A 21,932-nucleotide genomic window follows, 5' to 3' on the forward strand; every position below is an offset into this window, starting at 1 on the left:
TGGTTTAATGCACCGGTATGGGACGGTGGCATTTTAGGGACGGATTAACTTATCAGTTAAGTCCTACCTATTTGTTATAAGGGAATAGATTAACTAAAATCTTAAGTCATCCTTATATTCAAGTCAGGTTAGCTAAACAAGTTGAATGACTTATAGAGGATTACTTTATACTGGATAGGATGGATTATATATATATAATTATATGCCATGATATGAGCTTGAGTGTCAGGATCTATGGTTAGGGTGCGTATATTGCTGGGGATGTGTAGCTAGATATAATGTAGTTGTGCGCCCCGGTAGGTCTAGGTACTCATGCCCACTATGTGTGCGTTTTGCATGTTGCCTAATATTTAGGTTGAGGCAACCCTATAGTCTAGTGAGGTTCCTTTACTCTGTGTGTGTGTGTGTGTGTATACATACGGACTACTAGTTATTGTTGGATTGACTAGGATGTATACGTGTATCGATTTCTGCTTGGACTGTAGTAGAGTAGAACTTGTTTGTAGGCCTGACCCGCTATTATTTTTCAGGTGTTCTTCAGGTGTAGAGGATTGTTCGTGTTGAGCAGGGATCAGTCTACTTTACTTCTTTACTCTTCCGAGTCTACTTAGGAGATTCATTTATGTTTCATGTTTTAGATGTAGACAGTCATTATGGTTACTTATTCAGTTATGATTTTCTAGGGGTCCACACAGTATGGATTCCCGAGTTGTATTGGAAAATTTGTTGTATCAGAATATTTTATTATTTAATAAAAATTTATTATGAGGATTTATTGGATTATCATTTTAGTGTTCATTTCAGCATCTTTATTTATTCTTATTTATCCTCTTGTATTCTGTGTTCGATTATTACCGATTTGTTTTTGATATCCCCGGGTATTCGGGCGTGCGCCTGGCCAACCCGTATTCAGAAATCCGGGGGTATCACATTTCATCATTCAATTAGTCATTGTGATTAAATTCGAATAGGAAAAGTAATAATAATTAGCAAGAAATCATGTAAGTGATTAGATTTGAATAAGCAAAGTAATAATAATTAGCAAGAAATCATCTAAGTGATTAAATTTGAATAGGCAAAGTAATAATAATTAGCAATAAATCATCTAAATGATTAATTCATCATCTAACTCAATTGATTACTATAATCTCTCAATTACTATATAATTATCTATTGATTACTATGTCTCATGAACTCAATTACTATATAGTTATTTATTGATTAGTGATTATTATAGTCTCATTAGTTAACTATTGATTACTATAGTCTCATAAGTTCAATTACTATATACTTATCTATTCATTACTATAGTCTCAATAGTAAAGTAATGATTATTATAGTCTCATGAGTTCAATGACTATATAGTTATCAATTGATTAGTGATCACTATTGTCTCATTAGTTAACTTTTAATTCCATGTGTTTAATTATATAGTTATATAGGATCACTATACTAGTGTAGCCTTCTTAATTCAATGTGTTTGATTGTATAGTTATATATAGATAACTATACTAGTGTGTGATTTTTAATTCCATGTCTTTGATTAATTATATAGTCATATAGGATTACTATACTATTTTAGCCTCCTTAATTCAATGTGTTTAACTATATAGTTATATATGGATCACTAAACTAGTGTGAGATTTTTAATTTCATGTGTTTAATTATATAGTTATATAGGATCACTATACTAGTATAGCCTCATTAATTCAATGTGTTTAATTATATAGGTACCATATATACATATATATATATATATATACTACTCCCACCGTCCTAAAAATAGTGTCGTTTTTGAAAAATCGTGTCAATTCAATTTGTGAGAGGCACGATTCCTTAAAAGTGACACTTTTTATGGAACAGAGGGAGTACTACCATATATATACACACACGTTTCTAAATGAAAATGACAGGCAACTATCTGGCGAAATTTGTGTACGCGTGAGAACATGAACAACACGCTCCAAATAGGGTAGGTTTCTATGCAAAACCAACGTGTGAAAAACCCTCGTCTTCTCCAAAACCTCCTTCCTGAAAATCGCGCCGAAACTAGTAATTTCCAATCACAATTTTTGACCTCTGAAACAAGGGTTTTCTTCAACGGCCGTGTCCGATCTTGACCGTACAAGGTCGGACGCATATCCCGAGTCCGTGTCCGTGTCGTATCGTGTCGACACGGACACCCTCGCCGGAAACGACGAGTCATGGTAACACAAGCTTCACAGTGAAAAATGCCTATTATGTTGCTCTTTCAGTCCTCCAAAAACGCAAGATCTTCCTTAATCTAGCGAGTTGTAGTTTTGTTTCGGTCAAGTCGAAAATGTGGTGTGATGTTTGGAAAATTCAGACTTACAAAAAAAATCCAACTTTTTATGTGGCAAGGTCTCCACGATCGTTTACCAATGCTTACTCAACTCCAAAAGCGTGGTGGCTCCGAGGAGCCTTTTTGTAAGTTTTGTGGTTCGGAAGTTGAGTCGCTTGATCACATTCTTTGCACTTGCCCTTTTGCTTGTAAAGTTTGGAAGCTTAGTCTGTTGAGATTGGATTTTAGCAACTTGTCTCCATCTTATTGGCAAAAGCGTTGGTTTAGCCTTACTGAGATTTGGAAAGATGGTGCGGATTCGTCCGCTTGCATTAGCCTTGTGGCTTTTATTTGTTGGTCTTTGTGGAAGAGCAGAAATGATCTTATGTTTAATAATTTTCTCTGGGAGCCTTTTGATGTTTCCAAATGGGCCAAATTGAATTTTCATGACTTCCGCGAGGTTAGAAATCAGGATGCTCTCAAGTCCATTCCTCCTCCATCTCTTCCTCCTCGCCCATCCCGTTGGGTAGCACCCGGTTTTGGTAGTCTCAAGTTGAATTTTGATGCTTCATTCTGCTCTATTTCTAAATGTTGTGGTGGTGGGGTTTTGCTTAGGAACCACTTGGGTCATCCTATACGGGTGGCGTCTTTTTTTCTGCAGAATGTATGTAGTCCTACTGTGGCTGAGGGTTTAGTGCTTCGGGAGTCTCTAACTCTTCTCAACATGTGGGGTTATTCTAAGGTTTTAGTGGTGGGTGATTGCAAATCGGTGATGGCTCTCCACCCCTCCGAAGAAGCCCTCTCGGTTATTCTCGACGATATCCCTTCCCTTCTGTTTTCTTGTGTGGGTGCCTTTCTTGTTTGGACCCCCCGTTCGGGTAATGTTATTGCTCATCTTTTGAGTAAAAAGGCTTTGGCAGCCAAATGTTGTAATTTTGAGTGGAGCATATGGCCTTTGTGGTTGTTAAATGCTTGTACTTCTGATTATATTATGCTTTCTGTTTAATGGTAGTTGCATTTTTCGTTTAAAAAAAAAAAAAAGGGGGGGGTTAATTCCACCTACACCCCCTGACGTTTGCCTATATTCCACTTACACTCCTTCTACGTTTCAATATTCCACCTACCTCTCTTGAGGTTTTGGTCTATGTAACAAATTACTCCCTGCCATGAAGCAACTGACGGTGTCAGCATGAACAAATCAGTACAAGGTTAATTTTGCCCTTACAATACTTGAAATGACATTTTTAACCTCACTTACCAATGAAAATTTACAAAATTACCCTTAATTTATAAACTCAAAAGGACAATTGTGTCCTCATATTGCCGCATCACCACCATCACAGACGATAGCGGCAGCACCATCATCAATACCATCGATCTGACGTCGTTTTGGCCGTCTCCTTATTAATCGTCCTCTGTTTTGACGCCACCAACACTACTGGTCTCCCCAAAATCGTAAACCAATCACCGGTCTTCCGTTTCGCACTTCAATCAGGGGTCTCCAACAGCGCCTTCAAGCCCTGATTGTTTACATGTTTTTGTAATTCTTATGAATGTATGGGTTTCAGATCTTGGAAATGTTCTTCTTCATCCTAGTTTTGGAGGACTTCCTCAATGGATTGTTGTTGGTTTAGTATATATTTATTTTAATTATTTAATTTCAGTTTCTAACCAATGTTGAGATTATAGGTGACACATTCCCTCTTGGTTGCGCTTTTGATGAATCAATTGTTCACCACAAGGTATTTCTTCTTCAATCAAACTTAATTATCTGCATGTAACTTATTTTTTATATTATATTATTTATATATATATATATATATATATATATTGTCATCTAAGTTTGATAAAACTCTATAAATATAAATACATAATTGGTAGTATTTCAAGGACAATCCAGATTCAAAGAACCCGGCTTATATCATTAAGAATGGAATTACTCTCAAGGATGTGGTCTCAACAATGTAATATTATCATGGGGGCCTGATGACTACATATACTTGGTATATATATTTATATATATGCAACCTCTAAAACATAGAAACTAAAGCAGAGCAAGAGAACCACCTCATCAAACAAAAGCAACCTCTAATCAAAATTCAAATACCAACATGTTTAAAAGTCTAACCAACAATTTTGAAAAAAATAGAAGAGTAGTTTCAGCAGTAATCGCAATTCATTTTCCTTAAAATATGGCCAAAACATAGATAACATCACCACCTAATTCCGGCTACCCATAATTCCTTCAATCTGAAAAAATGGCAGAAAATTTGTGTTGTGTGTGTATATATGTGATTGAATATACATATGTGAAGTTTCACATACCCAATTCCGAAGTGGTGGTGGTGGCTTTTTGAGATAGTGGTGGCCGTTAAAGACGAAGACAGTGGTGGGAGGAGCCGGCGGGGATAGAAGAAAGGGCCGGTGGTGGAGGATAAAGAGATACAAATAAATGTATATATATTCATTTCAATGGATAATTAAAGGGCATTTTCGTCTTTGAATCTTATAAACAATCTATGTATAGATATTCATATATAATTGATGAGCAAAATTGTAAAATTACTAAGTTCCGTTAGCAAAGTAGATGACACTTGCACAAAGGGGAGGTAGGTGAAATTTTGAAACTTAAAGAGTATAAGTGAAATATGGTTAAAAGTCAGGGCTGTAGGTGAAATTGATTAAAAAAAAATTAATGGTCAAAATTGTAGAATTTGTGAAAGATGTGGTAGTAGATTGTGCAGTGGCATCTCCGTGTCAACAAGGGGACAGTTGTCTTGATCATAAACTCTTCCCTGCACTTAGACACATGTCTACCACACCACTACACCTGTTGTTATTTCTCATGTACTGTATGCATCGAGGAATACAAGAAAAGCAGAGAGTGAAGAGAGAACCGAGAAAGAGACAGAGTTAGAGAGGGGTTCAACTGCTAGAGAGAGAGAGAGGAAGAAGAAGAAAAAAGAGGAGGAGGAAGACAAGGAAACGGGAAATCTGTAGATTATCGTTATCACAATCGTCGTCTCACAATTTCACTTTCATGTTCAATTGAGGTAGAGATTATTCTAATATCTACCCCTTTAAGTGATTTTACATAAATTTTTCTTTATTAATGTTGAGTTATATTCTAAATGTTTATTACATTTTGACCTAATCTTGGGAACTTGCTCTATATTTGGAATCATCATTAAACTATACTCTTTTACCGAAGAACCATGAAATTATACGTCTTATACATCGCTTGTGGAAATCTGTAGATCATCGTTATCACAATCTTCCTCTCACAATATCACTTTCATGTTCAATTGAGGTAGAGATTATTCTAATATCTACCCCTTTGAGTGATTTTGCATAAATTCTTCTCTATTAATGTTGAGTTATGTTCTAAATGTTTATTACATTATGAGCTAATCTTGGGAACATGCTCTATATTTGGAATCATCATTAAACTATACTCTTTTACCGAAGAAGCATGGAATTATACATCTTATACATTGCTCGTGATCTTAATTTGCATATATAGCATGTTTCTAATTGTTGGAACCTTTCCATTGCTGTTATGAACTCGTGCACAAAACCTCTTAGAGGTGCTTGTTAGATCTTTCCAAATAGGCTTAGTCTCATCTGCCATATTTTCAGGTACCCAAAGATGATTTAGAGATATCTAAAGTTGTTATGGCTGATTCATTTCTTTGGAGAATCTCCATATCAAAAGAAGTTATTGCGGTACCAAAAAAGGAGTTTAGGTAAATTGATCTTCTTTTTTCCTTTGATGTAAATGAGTAGTGCATTCTAATTTTTTTGTTTTTTTTTCCTCTTATACAGGAGTTTTATTCATATACTCCTATTGTTTTTTTTTTTATTATTTTATAATTCTTTACTTTTATTTATAGGTCGATCCATTAATTTTTAATTTTTTTATCCTTGGTTTCTCTATCTTGGTATTTTAAAATATTTTATTTTAAAAAATAAGTAGAATTATTTTGTCTTATACACTTTCAAGTCTATAGTTGCAAAAATATATTCATGCTTAGGGCCCGTTTGGGAAGTGTAGTGTGATGTAGTGTACTGCTCTAGCTTAGAACAGAACAAGTGTTTTGTAGTGTGATGTTCTGAAATGAGAACAAAACATGTTTGGTGTTACAAGTTTGCTCTACCGAATCACGGAACAAAAACATGGTAGAACATGTTTGGTAATGTATATTGTTCTAAGAAATATGAGAACAAAACATGTTTGATGTTCCAAAGTGTAACCAAAATTAATTTGATAAATAAAATAATAAAATATGTTGGATTAAAAATGTTTTTAAATAATATTTTCTTCAACACATTTTTTCTAACTTTATTAAGTATAAAGTTAGAAAAAAATGATTGTATTATTTTAACATACTGTTCCTCCATTTATCTAAATTTATTATAAAAACCATTAAAATAAATTAAAAATTCCAAATATGGAACTGAAATAAAGTTTCAATATATCATAGTTTCATGAATTTTGTAACACCCCCACATTTTTCACGCATAAGTTGATCAGGCTTATGCACGAAAAACGAGGGATATCAAAACAATTGGCAATATACAAGCATGGAATACAAAATGATGGAATTAAAAGAATTTAGACAGGAAAGAAACATTAAATAATACAACATCCATCCATCCTTTATTTAATACAGTACTTCATTACAACTTGGAAATCCTACGTCAGGGATCCCTAAATATAACCCTGAGAGTTCAACGTCAAAAGTAAATAAAAACTGAAACTGAAATACTACATAAAACTTCTACCCTGCACTGGATCGTAGGAGTAGATGAGTTCGGATGATGGTCCCACACTGCTAACCTCAGCCTTGAAACGGATACTGACCGTATCCTGAAATAACAACAATGGTGGGTCAACCCCACGAGCAAGTCCTCTCTACTATGACCCAAATCAGAGAATCAAATAAATTAATCATTATGAATCGGATGAGTACTATATCTGTATACATCCTACGGGAACTATCCGATGTATAACATGACCTCAACCAGAATAGACGGTGATCACTTAGACTCACACTAGGTGGTCAAGTGTCGCCTTTCCCTACCCGGGAAATCAGCTATTATACATGGTGTACGGTACTGACAACGCAGACTATAACGAACTACACAGTGATAACACCTCGCAAAGTACTGATGAATATACTGAGCATATAAATTAGGCAACACATGCCAACAATATTAATAAATGTACCGAGAATGTCAATTTAGGCAACACATGCCAATAATATTAATAAATATACCGAGTATGTCAATTAGGCAACACATGCCAATAATATTAAACCACATACCCCGACAGCCACACATCTGTCTATCGCAACGAATGCATAAGGTATAAATGAGTCTAAACTTATTAGCCAGCTCATATGGTTCTATATGGCAACACATCCATATAATATAAATGCGACATAATTAAACAGTCCATTTATTTCCTGAAATGCACACAGCATAATAATCATGGTTTATATATCAATTAACAGTATAAACATCCTATAAGATATCATGGATAATTTATCTGATTAAAACCATGGCCTTATTTAATTTAACAGTAATGTTTGATACCATTAAATACGATAATAACACTATTTATATTTAACAATGTCGTTAAATAAATCACATTAGTATCCGTACTGCGAACGAGCCAATAAATGCTTAGAAAAGATTAATCAGCCATAAGAATAAGTAACGGGTGTTAAAATAATAATTTCGTGGCCCGTTAACCCGTAATTACCAACACAGTACCTAAAAATCCAAGTTTAAGGTTCTGGAATTTACAAAACAGGCCCTAAGGGTATTCTGGTAATTTCCAGCAGCTGTAGGGACCCCACACGCGCCCTCACGCGCCTCCCAGAGCCTCCCCACGCGCAGCCCAACCTTCCCCACTCTCCCACGCGCCTCCACGCGCGTCTGGCATCAGCCACGCGCTCCCACGCGCGCGCACGCGCTGCCACGCGCGCACTAAGGGTGCCTTGCTGACGTGTCACTTCCTGGTTGGTTGGCTGCATCCGGATTCCGTACTCGCGTCACACCGGATCATCTCACCCTATCTTCCCTCCATCCAACGCCCACAGATCCGGGTGTACCGCGGTATCATGGACCGCGATGCACCGGATCAATCAGACTCCACTAATGGCCAGGATGCGCGCGTACACCCTCCTATGGTGTGCCGCGTCGCACCGGATCACTCCGGTCGTCTCCCCCACTGCCGGCGACCGGAAAACTCGCCGGAAGGTCGCCGGAAATTGCAGAAAATGCCCGGAAAAATCTAGAAAATTCTAGAAAAATCCCTAAAGTCGTATTTAATTATTTTTAGCCATTATTAATTTCATAGGACATTAAATAAATATATACCATCCTATATAATTAAAATTCCATTAATTTAATAAAATAAAATTAATAATTTATTAACCTCCAAACCTTGGCTCTATGCATAAAAATAAGCTAAACAATTAATTTATTAATTCAAAGGGGAAAAGTAGATAATAACTTGCCTTTTTGGATTTAAAATAAATCCGCCGGTCTGCGCGTAGTCGGGTAAAATTGCCTACACCGGTCCAAGCTTCTTTCTCTTTCTCTTTTCCTTTCACTCTTATAAAATAGCTCTCTAGAATTTATACTTTGCTTCTAACTCCCTTTTATTTTTTTTTCTAAGGCAAGCTAGTTAATTTATACACAAAATATATAATATAAATATTACAAATATCTAATTTATAATAACTTCTCACCCATTTCTCATATTCCTACCTATATGGCTTTAAGACAATGCTATCTTTAATCAAGATATTTGATCCACCATTCTACCATAGTAAATGAAATTCTATCCTAGTATTTAATTTTCCATCATTACATTGATTTATTATAACTATTATTATTATTATTACTAATATTATTATTAATAAACTTTTATTATTATATGATTATTATATTATTATTTTTTTATTATTATTATTAAACTAATATAATTATTATTATTACAAAAGAATACATTATAACATCATAATACTATATAACACAAATATAATACTTTAATTAGCTAATAATGATTAATATAAGCATAACCAACAAATAAAATTATTATTAATAATACATGCATAATTAAATGAATAAATTTACTATTTTAACATACACAATTACTTTACATGCACAATTAAATGAACATAATATAATAATGTAGTATGCACAAATAAATAAAATTAATTAACCTAACACAAAATTAATTTAAATACATTCTTTAAAATTACGGGGTATTACATTCTCCCCCCCTAATAAAGGAATTTCGTCCCCGAAATTCACTACATACCTGTAGTAAAAAGTTCTGGATACTTGGCACGGATAATATCTTCCCGTTCCCAAGTAGACTCTGTAGCATTATGATGACTCCACTGTACACGTACTAATGGAATAGTCTTCGTGCGCAGTATCTGATTCCTACGATCGAGAATACAGTAAGGTTGTTCCAAATAGGTTGCATCGGGTTGCAACTCAATCTCACCCACATCAATGTGTTGGTATCGATCTTCATCCCGTAGAAATTTTCGCAGCATAGATACATGAAAAACATTATGTACCCTATGAAGATTATCTGGTAGAGCCAGACGATAAGCTACTGCCCCAATCCGATCTGTAATCATAAAAGGACCCACAAAACGAGGCGATAACTTACCCTTTGACCCAAACCGCATTACTCCCTTCATGGGAGAAACCTTAAGCAAAACCTGATCACCAACCTTAAACTCCAAAGCACGAGTTCGACGGTCAGCATAACTTTTCTGTCTGCTTTGAGCTGTACGCATCCGATCCCTAATGATAGCGATCTTTTCTGACGTGTCCTTAATAAATTCAGGACCCAGAAAGTTGTTCTCACCAACTCCAAGCCAACAGACAGGAGACCTACACGGTCTGCCGTACAAAGCCTCAAATGGTGCCATACCAATAGTTTTCTGATAACTATTGTTATAAGCAAACTCTGAAAGCGGCAAATATTCCTCCCAATTGCCCTTAAAATCAAGAACACATGCCCGCAACATGTCTTCTAAAATCTGATTAACTCGCTCAGTCTGTCCATCTGTTTGAGGATGATAAGCAGTGCTAAGATAAAGTTCTGTACCCAAAGCCTGCTGAAAGCTCCTCCAAAATCCCGATACAAACTTCGGATCTCTATCTGATACGATGGACAATGGTACTCCATGAAGTTTCACCATTTCTGCAATATACAGCTTAGCATACTGTTCTGACGTAAAGTTTGAACGAACAGGCAGAAAGTGAGCGGACTTGGTCAATCTATCAACAATGACCCAAATAGAGTTGTGATTATGCTGTGAAGTAGGTAATCCCTCTATAAAGTCCATGGAAATACTCTCCCATTTCCACTCTGGTATGGGAAGTGGCTGTAACGATCCTGGCGGTCTCTGATGATCAATCTTAATCATCTGACAGGTGCTACATTTAGAGACAAAGATAGCTATATCTCTTTTCATGCCGGCCCACCAAAACTGGCGTTTCATGTCCTGATACATCTTGTCTCCCCCTGGATGTACAGAGAACTGAGAAGTGTGTGTCTCTCTCATCACAACATTTCTCAAATTATCAGCTGAAGGCACAATTAAACGTCCCTTGTACCTCAATCCTCCATCAGTCCCTATAGAATAAAAAGGAACATCTCCGGAGGCTAACTCCGAAACCCGATCAATACACTGTTGATCTGAGAGTTGCGCTTGAATGACCTGATGAATGATAGAAGGAGTTACTACCACACATGCCATAAAAGCGTCTGCTAACTCATCAACAGTCTTCAAAGCATCCCACTCTGTTGTAAACAAAGCTGAAAGGCTGACATAGGGTCGGCGGCTGAGTGCGTCTGCTACAACATTCGCCTTCCCTGGATGATACTGAATAGAGAAATGATAGTCTTTCACGAACTCCAACCATCTGCGCTGTCTCATATTCAGTTCCCTCTGTGTGAACAAATACTGTAGACTCTTATGATCGCTAAACAATCGAAAAGTCTCCCCCAAAAGATAATGTCTCCAAATACGCAAGGCAAAAACCACTGCGGCGAGCTCTAGGTCGTGAGTCGGGTAATTAAGCTCATGAGGCTTAAGCTTCCTAGACCCATAAGAAACTGGTCGCTCTTCTTGCATCAACACACAACCCAAACCCTTCAGAGAAGCGTCGGTAAATACTAAATACTCGATTCCACTCTGAGGTGTGGCTAAGACAGGTGCAGAAGTTAACTTACTCTTCAATTCAGCAAAAGCAGTCTGACAAGAATCATCCCATACAAATGGTACATTCTTCTTAGTCAGATGAGTAAGTGGACCCGCAATTTTGGAAAATCCCTGGATGAACCTGCGATAATACCCCGCCAATCCCAGAAAACTGCGAATCTCTGTCGGTGAGGTAGGCTGTCCCCACTCCATAACGGCCGCAACCTTGGCTGGATCTACTGCTAACCCTTCTTCTGACACTACATGTCCCAGAAATTTGACCTCTTTCTGCCAAAATTCACACTTCTCAAACTTCGCAAACAACTGATGTTCTCGAAGTGTCTGCAATACTGTGCGTAAATGTCTGGCATGGTCCTTCTCCGACTTAGAGTAAACCAGAATATCATCAATGAAAACAATGACAAACTGATCTAAGTATTCTCTGAATACTCTATTCATCAAGTCCATAAAGACAGCTGGAGCGTTCGTCAAACCGAAAGGCATAACACGAAACTCATAAGATCCGTACCTCGTGAGAAATGCTGTCTTTGGAACATCTTGTTCTCTGACTCGTAGCTGATGATAACCAGACCTCAAATCGATCTTTGAGAAGTAAGTAGCTCCCTTCAACTGATCAAACAGGTCATCAATTCTGGGCAACGGGTACTTGTTGCGAATAGTGACCTTGTTCAGTTCTCTGTAATCAATACAAAGACGAAGAGATCCATCCTTCTTCTTTACAAACAGTACTGGTGCTCCCCATGGTGAAGTACTCCTGCGAATAAATCCCTGGCTGAGCAACTGTTGAATTTGATCTTTCAACTCTCGCATCTCCACTGGTGCCATTCTGTACGGCGCCTTAGCAATAGGCGTAGTGCCTGGAGCTAAATCAATAACGAAATCTATCTCTCGACTCGGTGGCAAGCCTGGAATTTCCTGGAATACATCCTGGAATTCCTGTACTACCGGGATGCTGTCAAGAGATACCGCAGTCGCTTCCTGTGAGTCCTCCTCAAGAACGAACAAATAAGTGCTAGGCCCTCTATCAGGTTGTGGTACAACAAGAAGATACATCTCCTGTCCTGGTATGGAAAATACAATAGACTTTTCGTAACAGTTAACCTGAGCATGGTACTGAGATAACCAGTCCATCCCAAGTATAACATCATACGAATGCATATCTAACACTAACAAATTTGCAAGAAATCGAAGCCGGCCCATATCTATACGGATATCACCGCTATACTCTCGTAAAATTGCGCCAACTCCCAATGGTGTATAAATATTAAGAGGTTGGTCACATAACTGAGTCGTCATACCAGATAAGATAACAAAAGATCTAGACACAAAAGAATGTGATGCACCAGTGTCAAACAGTATACGAGCAGTTCTACCATGTATAGAAAACATACCCTCAATAGCCTGAGGAGCCTGCGTATTATGTGGCATGAAGTTATAAACTCTGCCATGGTGCAACTGCTGTGGAGGTTGTCCCGGAGGAAATGGTGGTGCTGGAAGTGCCGGAAAATTCTGAACTTGCCCACGTGGCATCGGTGGGGCCGGTAGAGGTAACGGCTGATTTGGTCTCGGCTGCCCATACTGTCCCTGCTTAGCTTTGGGACACATCTTGGCCGGATGCCCAATCTCTCTACAGTGATAACAACGTCCCGTAAAAGGACCTGCCTGCCTTCTCTGTTGATTTCCCGACCACTGTTCCTGTCCGGTCTGAGGTATCCCACCTTGTCTACCCTGATTAGGGACTCCATCCCTCTGCACATCTAGGTTTCCTTTGTTTTTCTTCCAAGGTTGATGTCCTTGAAATCTGCCCCGATCATTGGACCTGGTACCACTGCTGCTTCCTTTCTCCACTGTCTGGTAGTCTCGGTTAGTCCGCTTATCTCCCTTGGACTTCCGGTAATCACTCCTCATCTGGCAGTGCTGTAAGGCGGCATTAACCACCTGGATATAAGTAGTATATGCTGGACTACCTAAGATCACCACTTTAATCGGCCATATTAACCCCTTCACAAAGCGGTCTCTCTTCTTTTCTTCCGTATTGACCTCCTCTGGTGCAAATAATGACAAATTTATGAACTTCTGTTCATACTCAGCCACAGTCATATCTTCCTGTTGCAGATCCAGAAATTCGGTCTTCATCGCTGATCTTACTGACATAGGAAAATACTTGTCGTCAAAGCGAGTCTGAAATTCAGCATACGTCAATCTGGTCCTGTCTTCGACAGTAGTAACAGACTCCCACCACTGCAATGCATTGCCTATCAGCATAAACGTAGCCAGCATCTGTTTCTGCACTTCGGTACAGATTACCATCCGAAGATGACGCTCGCTCTCCTGTTTCCACTGATATGCTAACAAGACATCTGTGGACCCCGCAAATGTCGGTGGATTTCCCCGGATGAACGAGTGACGAACTTTGTCCCATGACATTGGCTGTGCCACTGGTTCAGGAACAGGTACTATCGGAGGAGGTTGCTGGTTTCGTAGAGCAGATGCTACTCCTGCTGCCACCGCTCGTGCAATGATATCAGCAACTTGAGGAGAAAATTCCTGATTCTCATTTTGAGTTGGGGAAATACTGCGATGACGGTTCGCATTCCTTGTCCCACGCCGAGACATCCTTCTATTAAATTCAGAAAGAATCTAACGTCAGTACATTATCATGGACCGACTAAAAGAATACAAAGAACCCTAATACTTAGGCTCTAATTATCAGAATACACAACGCGGAAGTATAGTAATCACAGATCCCTAAGACACTCGAACCTGGAATGCTCTGATACCAACTGTAACACCCCCACATTTTTCACGCATAAGTTGATCAGGCTTATGCACGAAAAACGAGGGATATCAAAACAATTGGCAATATACAAGCATGGAATACAAAATGATGGAATTAAAAGAATTTAGACAGGAAAGAAACATTAAATAATACAACATCCATCCATCCTTTATTTAATACAGTACTTCATTACAACTTGGAAATCCTACGTCAGGGATCCCTAAATATAACCCTGAGAGTTCAACGTCAAAAGTAAATAAAAACTGAAACTGAAATACTACATAAAACTTCTACCCTGCACTGGATCGTAGGAGTAGATGAGTTCGGATGATGGTCCCACACTGCTAACCTCAGCCTTGAAACGGATACTGACCGTATCCTGAAATAACAACAATGGTGGGTCAACCCCACGAGCAAGTCCTCTCTACTATGACCCAAATCAGAGAATCAAATAAATTAATCATTATGAATCGGATGAGTACTATATCTGTATACATCCTACGGGAACTATCCGATGTATAACATGACCTCAACCAGAATAGACGGTGATCACTTAGACTCACACTAGGTGGTCAAGTGTCGCCTTTCCCTACCCGGGAAATCAGCTATTATACATGGTGTACGGTACTGACAACGCAGACTATAACGAACTACACAGTGATAACACCTCGCAAAGTACTGATGAATATACTGAGCATATAAATTAGGCAACACATGCCAACAATATTAATAAATGTACCGAGAATGTCAATTTAGGCAACACATGCCAATAATATTAATAAATATACCGAGTATGTCAATTAGGCAACACATGCCAATAATATTAAACCACATACCCCGACAGCCACACATCTGTCTATCGCAACGAATGCATAAGGTATAAATGAGTCTAAACTTATTAGCCAGCTCATATGGTTCTATATGGCAACACATCCATATAATATAAATGCGACATAATTAAACAGTCCATTTATTTCCTGAAATGCACACAGCATAATAATCATGGTTTATATATCAATTAACAGTATAAACATCCTATAAGATATCATGGATAATTTATCTGATTAAAACCATGGCCTTATTTAATTTAACAGTAATGTTTGATACCATTAAATACGATAATAACACTATTTATATTTAACAATGTCGTTAAATAAATCACATTAGTATCCGTACTGCGAACGAGCCAATAAATGCTTAGAAAAGATTAATCAGCCATAAGAATAAGTAACGGGTGTTAAAATAATAATTTCGTGGCCCGTTAACCCGTAATTACCAACACAGTACCTAAAAATCCAAGTTTAAGGTTCTGGAATTTACAAAACAGGCCCTAAGGGTATTCTGGTAATTTCCAGCAGCTGTAGGGACCCCACACGCGCCCTCACGCGCCTCCCAGAGCCTCCCCACGCGCAGCCCAACCTTCCCCACTCTCCCACGCGCCTCCACGCGCGTCTGGCATCAGCCACGCGCTCCCACGCGCGCGCACGCGCTGCCACGCGCGCACTAAGGGTGCCTTGCTGACGTGTCACTTCCTGGTTGGTTGGCTGCATCCGGATTCCGTACTCGCGTCACACCGGATCATCTCACCCTATCTTCCCTCCATCCAACGCCCACAGATCCGGGTGTACCGCGGTATCATGGACCGCGATGCACCGGATCAATCAGACTCCACTAATGGCCAGGATGCGCGCGTACACCCTCCTATGGTGTGCCGCGTCGCACCGGATCACTCCGGTCGTCTCCCCCACTGCCGGCGACCGGAAAACTCGCCGGAAGGTCGCCGGAAATTGCAGAAAATGCCCGGAAAAATCTAGAAAATTCTAGAAAAATCCCTAAAGTCGTATTTAATTATTTTTAGCCATTATTAATTTCATAGGACATTAAATAAATATATACCATCCTATATAATTAAAATTCCATTAATTTAATAAAATAAAATTAATAATTTATTAACCTCCAAACCTTGGCTCTATGCATAAAAATAAGCTAAACAATTAATTTATTAATTCAAAGGGGAAAAGTAGATAATAACTTGCCTTTTTGGATTTAAAATAAATCCGCCGGTCTGCGCGTAGTCGGGTAAAATTGCCTACACCGGTCCAAGCTTCTTTCTCTTTCTCTTTTCCTTTCACTCTTATAAAATAGCTCTCTAGAATTTATACTTTGCTTCTAACTCCCTTTTATTTTTTTTTCTAAGGCAAGCTAGTTAATTTATACACAAAATATATAATATAAATATTACAAATATCTAATTTATAATAACTTCTCACCCATTTCTCATATTCCTACCTATATGGCTTTAAGACAATGCTATCTTTAATCAAGATATTTGATCCACCATTCTACCATAGTAAATGAAATTCTATCCTAGTATTTAATTTTCCATCATTACATTGATTTATTATAACTATTATTATTATTATTACTAATATTATTATTAATAAACTTTTATTATTATATGATTATTATATTATTATTTTTTTATTATTATTATTAAACTAATATAATTATTATTATTACAAAAGAATACATTATAACATCATAATACTATATAACACAAATATAATACTTTAATTAGCTAATAATGATTAATATAAGCATAACCAACAAATAAAATTATTATTAATAATACATGCATAATTAAATGAATAAATTTACTATTTTAACATACACAATTACTTTACATGCACAATTAAATGAACATAATATAATAATGTAGTATGCACAAATAAATAAAATTAATTAACCTAACACAAAATTAATTTAAATACATTCTTTAAAATTACGGGGTATTACAAATTTTAATATATTACTTACATGAGTATCAAAAATATTACAGCATTCGTCAACAATGCCAATAAAAGTTCATGAAATAAAATTAAACTTTCAATATTACATCATTTGTCAACAGCCACAATAATAAACAACAACAATATGAGCAAAAACAACAAGAATATAGTTATAGTAAGACAACAACAACATTCATAGATAATGTAGTTTTGCCGATTTTGTTGAGCTTGCATAACAGCAACTACATCCTCCAACTCTTCCTGCACATGACCACTCACTTGCAGACGTTGGTGCATGTCATCCAACCATATAATTTTTCAAACATTGTCAGCATTGTCAGCAAACATTGTCAGCATTGATATCCATCTAATTACATAGTTTTAATAAAAATGTGTTAAAAGGGTCATTAACAACCATAATCTTAGCCAATAACATCGTCTTAACTACACAATTATAATCACGCCATTAAATGCAAAAACAATTTGAGTTGTTTTACTTACATAGTCCGATAATTAGACACATCCTATTATACTCACGTAAGTTGGGAATGATGTCATCGGATTTACCATTTTTCTTTCATATTTATCTCAACGTTAAAGCAAACATATACGCCTTTTTGTCTAGGCCCAGGCTCGAACCTCAAGTTATACAACTAGTCCAAAAGCCCTTTGATTATTTGATCTTTCATTGTTAAAGTGTATAAGATAGAATCCCAAAACATTATACAAGGGGTTAGATCTATTTTCTTGTTTTTCATACTCCTTATTTCAGTTCATTCCTTATTTGTAATCAAACATTTCTTTATCCCCAGGTCCTCTATAGTTTTGTCTTTATGACCTTGTCAAAAGTTTTACAATTATTAATCATATGTGTTTTGTCCACTAATTAAGAATGGTAACTTTTTTCTTTTTTGCGAGGTTAGTCCATGATAACATCTCATCTTTTATTGTGGGTCAGTAAATTCTTCTTACTAAAATAATTACACAATTGAACACACTTGTTCTGACATTTCACAACTGTTTTGTTGAATGATATATGTCGAGTATAGAGATAGGAATATGTGTGGCTCATATCAAGAACTGAAGAGCATGAGGTCGCGTGATTAACGTGATAGAATCGCTGGAAGACAACAAGTTTTTATATCAAGTATTCAAGTATTCAAAAAATAATCACTGAAAAATACTTGTTTTTATATCATTAACAACATCCATATATATATATATCAACTCTACCTGCACACAGGATCATTGATCACAAAGATGCATCAATTTAACAAAAAAATGCACACAGTGGCTATGCCTATATATAATTAATTATATATATATATATATATATATATATGTCTATTTAATATATGTATATATATACAATGCACACAGGATCTAACAGTGTCACCGGGTTGCAATTAAAACCCTTTCCTTCAGTCCACTGTGAATTTTTTGAACATTCCATCACAAAATTCCCATTACTGAACATTTTAATTGACAGACAAATTACAAAATCAAAGCAAGTTAGAAGCTTGATACAAGAGGCTTGGCAGTTTGATGGTCCGGCGAAGCCACAGTACACCATAAATAGAGATACAAGAGAGCATTCCTCAACAAATCAAGCAACAAGGTCTTCATAATTAATTTTTTTTTTTCAAGCAAACAAAAAATTAACTCACTTGGTGTCGATGATGAAGGTAAATAGACCGAAAATCGCCTGTGAATCCGAGAGTGCAGAGAGTAGCGGCGAAGCTTGGTTCGCCGAAAAACGCAGAGGTCACAAAGGGGAAGTTTATCTTCAGATCTGCATATACAGTGGAACACCGAGAACAAGGATCTTCATTATACATGTGACTAAATTTAGACAGAACAGAATGACTCCATTTATGAAGAAGATGCAGGTTTGGAACTCACCGGTGAGAAGAAGACGTTGCCGAGAAGCTTCGTATTTACATCAATGGTGTCGATTTCAACCCTAGATCTCGGAAAGCTTCAGACACAAAAGGGTACACTGTGAATCGCCTCAGTCGTGTAGAGAGAACCCTAGATAAAGATGGACCGATTCTTTACATTGTGTTCTGCGGATTCCTTGTTTTTGGGCTGTTGTTCTCCATTCTACAGTGAATAGTGGGCCAACCATAATTTGGGAACACTTTGGAACGTGATTTTTTTGTTCCGGAAATTGGCCCAAAAACTGAAATTGTTCTAGCACTGTTGGACACAATACAGCCCATACCAAACAAGTTGGTGTCCTCAATAATATCCATTTGCACTGTAGGGAAGGGCATCGAACAAGATGGAGCATCCCCCAAACAGGCCCTTATCTTATCATTTTTGTTGTCTTTGGAAGACTATTGAAAGTATCATTAATGCGACCAACGTGGTGTCCTAAGACATAAAATGATAAATTATAGTGCATGTTCTTTTGGATTGTAGTGCATGTCCTTTTCTATTGTTAGCCAATTACTATTAAAAGTGTTAAATTATTTGTTCATTGTTACGATTATCCTGCCACTAACCATATTATCTGGACCTCGATGTATTTATTTAAAACCAACTTAAACAGTTATAGTTTATATGTTTTATTATTTGAAAAACAATTGGGTATATATTTCTTTTTCAAAACTGTGTTGTTCTTGTCTAATTAAAAGAATTATTATTTAAAATTTTGAAAGATTTTCTTGCTTTGTTAGAGAAAAAGGAATTGAGCAAGGTATATTACTCTTCTTTGTTCCTTTGATGTAAATTAGTGACATTGTACTTTTTTTCTTTCCCCATATACATGAGTTTTTTTCATGTACTCCAGTTGTTTTTGTTTTGTCTATTTTTTTTGTAATTAAATTAAGCACTGTTATAATTGTTAAAATTAACTACTGTTTTAATTGTTAAATGATTTGTTACGTAATACAATTACAATGGTTAAATCAATAAATCATTTGTTTCACAGGGAACATCCCCTCGCTCTTTTCGCTCAATCACCTCATAAAGCAAGTCATCCTCAGATAAAAAATCAGCTTACTGCAATGCCTACTCGATGAGATGTGACGGGTTTGTTTTCGTTGGTTACGAATGTAAATTTGATCTAGACGTTAATTGTGCTACACTGGTGCCCACTACAACCACTGTGCAAGTGAGCAACAAACTCACGCATCCATTGATTCCTTGTGATATGAAAGACCCCTTTCAACCACCGCATCCTCTTCTTCTATTTCTCGTACAACTCCACATGTGTTTTACTTTATATATATATATATATATATATATATATATATATATATATGCATTTTTTTGAAATTATTTATTGAATAATTTACTTGCAAACATGCAGAATTTGATTAGTTTAATTATTTACTCCCAGGAGGCATATGTTGACGGAATTAAGCGCCTGAAAATAATGGCTTCAAAATTACAGGATATTCATTCGTGAGTAACTTTGTATTACAGCATTCATGCTTATATGTTATTTTCTTTGCTTCTCATCTTTTAGGCCACGTGGAGTTATCTGCACGTAAATTTGGTCCATCATTGAAGAAGTCGTACTGCAAGCAAAAGAACATATTCTAGCAGGGAATATTTTCCGGGTTGTATTAAGTCAACGGTTTGAACGTCTTAAGTCTATAGAGCACTAAGAGTCGTCAACCCTAGCCACAAGTGAAGAATACAAGAATGCAGTACGGCAAGCGAAAGAGCATATTCTAACAAGGGATATTTTCCAGGTTGTATTAAGTCAACGGTTTGATCACCGAACATTTGCTGATCCTTTTGAAGTCTACAGAGCACTAAGAGTCGTCAACCCTAGTCACAAGTGAAGAATACAAGAATGCAGTACTGCAAGTAAAAGAGCATATTCTAGCCGGGGATATTTTTCATGGATATTTTCCATATTAAGTCAACCATTTGAACGCCGAACATTTGCTGATCCTTTTGAAGTCTACAGAGCACTAAGAGTAGTCAACCCTAGTCTTTATAGGACTTATTTGCAAGTTTGTTCCTAAAACTATATAAACTTCATCCAGTTGTTCAATATGTTTTGCGAGTACTTGAATTCCATGTTATTAGGCTAGGGGCTGTATTTTGGTGGCTTCAAGCCCAGAATTTCTGAAACGTGTAAAAAGGTAGGAAAGCTGGATCTTCATGTAAAATTTGAAATGTTTTCTTGCTTTGTTTGTAAAGAAAAAAGAATTGAACAAGGTAAATTGCTCTTCTTTTTTACTTTGATGTATATTATGCAATAAATATGTGATTATCGTATCATTTTTGGGTCTTTGTAATAAATTTGTGCTTATCTTATCATTTTTGTCGTCTATTTAACAATACTAGTAAAAATGTACATAGTAAAAATCAATGTAAAAAAAAATTAAATACAATATTAAAGTTTATATTATATTTATAAATCATAAAATTAGAAATTTGATATAAATGAGAAGTTTCTTAATAATAATAGGGTATTTGATATCAATGAGAAGTTTCTTAATAATAATAATAGGGTAAAATGTAATAAACCCCCTTAAACTATTGGGGTTTTGCTAAAAACCTCCCTAAATTATTATTTTGTTTTATTTTACCCCACCACGTCAACTTCCGGCGCCAGAAAAAGTGGTAGACCAGTTTACCCTTGTAGAAGACTACGTCGTTTAACTTACTTACCGTCTATTGTACGTTCACCAAACATAACCCAAGCCACAGCAAGCTAAGAGAGAGAACTTAAAGAAGAGACGAGAGAGCCAGAGAGGCATCATGGCAGAGGAGATGGATTTAGTGGTGGTGGTGGTATGGCGGCAACTACGGGGGTTGAGCTCGGGAAGGAGACA

The 21,932-nt window shown here is 36.7% G+C and overlaps 1 protein-coding gene and 1 long non-coding RNA gene across 4 annotated transcripts; both read left to right on the top strand.

The window, feature by feature from the left end:
- Positions 1 to 2,402: 2,402 nt before the first annotated feature.
- On the top strand, positions 2,403 to 3,308 carry LOC132314020 (uncharacterized). Its single transcript, XM_059812945.1, has one exon. The coding sequence runs from the start codon at positions 2,403 to 2,405 to the stop codon at positions 3,306 to 3,308; it is 906 nt and encodes a 301-aa protein (XP_059668928.1).
- A 1,726-nt stretch (positions 3,309 to 5,034) lies between these two features.
- LOC132311421 (uncharacterized) lies at positions 5,035 to 21,419 on the top strand. 3 transcript variants are annotated; one of them, XR_009482978.1, is made up of 4 exons: positions 5,035 to 5,355; positions 5,942 to 6,048; positions 20,069 to 20,251; positions 20,480 to 21,418. It is a non-coding gene; the product is annotated as an uncharacterized LOC132311421 (long non-coding RNA). The 3 variants fall into 3 exon arrangements; XR_009482977.1 differs by having other exon boundaries at positions 5,036 to 5,355; positions 20,609 to 21,416; XR_009482976.1 differs by having other exon boundaries at positions 5,039 to 5,355; positions 20,069 to 21,419.
- Positions 21,420 to 21,932: the final 513 nt, after the last annotated feature.

Source organism: Cornus florida, unplaced genomic scaffold (genome assembly GCF_030987335.1).
Source record: "Cornus florida cultivar Cherokee Brave unplaced genomic scaffold, ASM3098733v1 CherokeeBrave_3.0.0_Hap2_Chr06, whole genome shotgun sequence".
NCBI classification, from domain to species: Eukaryota; Viridiplantae; Streptophyta; class Magnoliopsida; order Cornales; family Cornaceae; genus Cornus; species Cornus florida.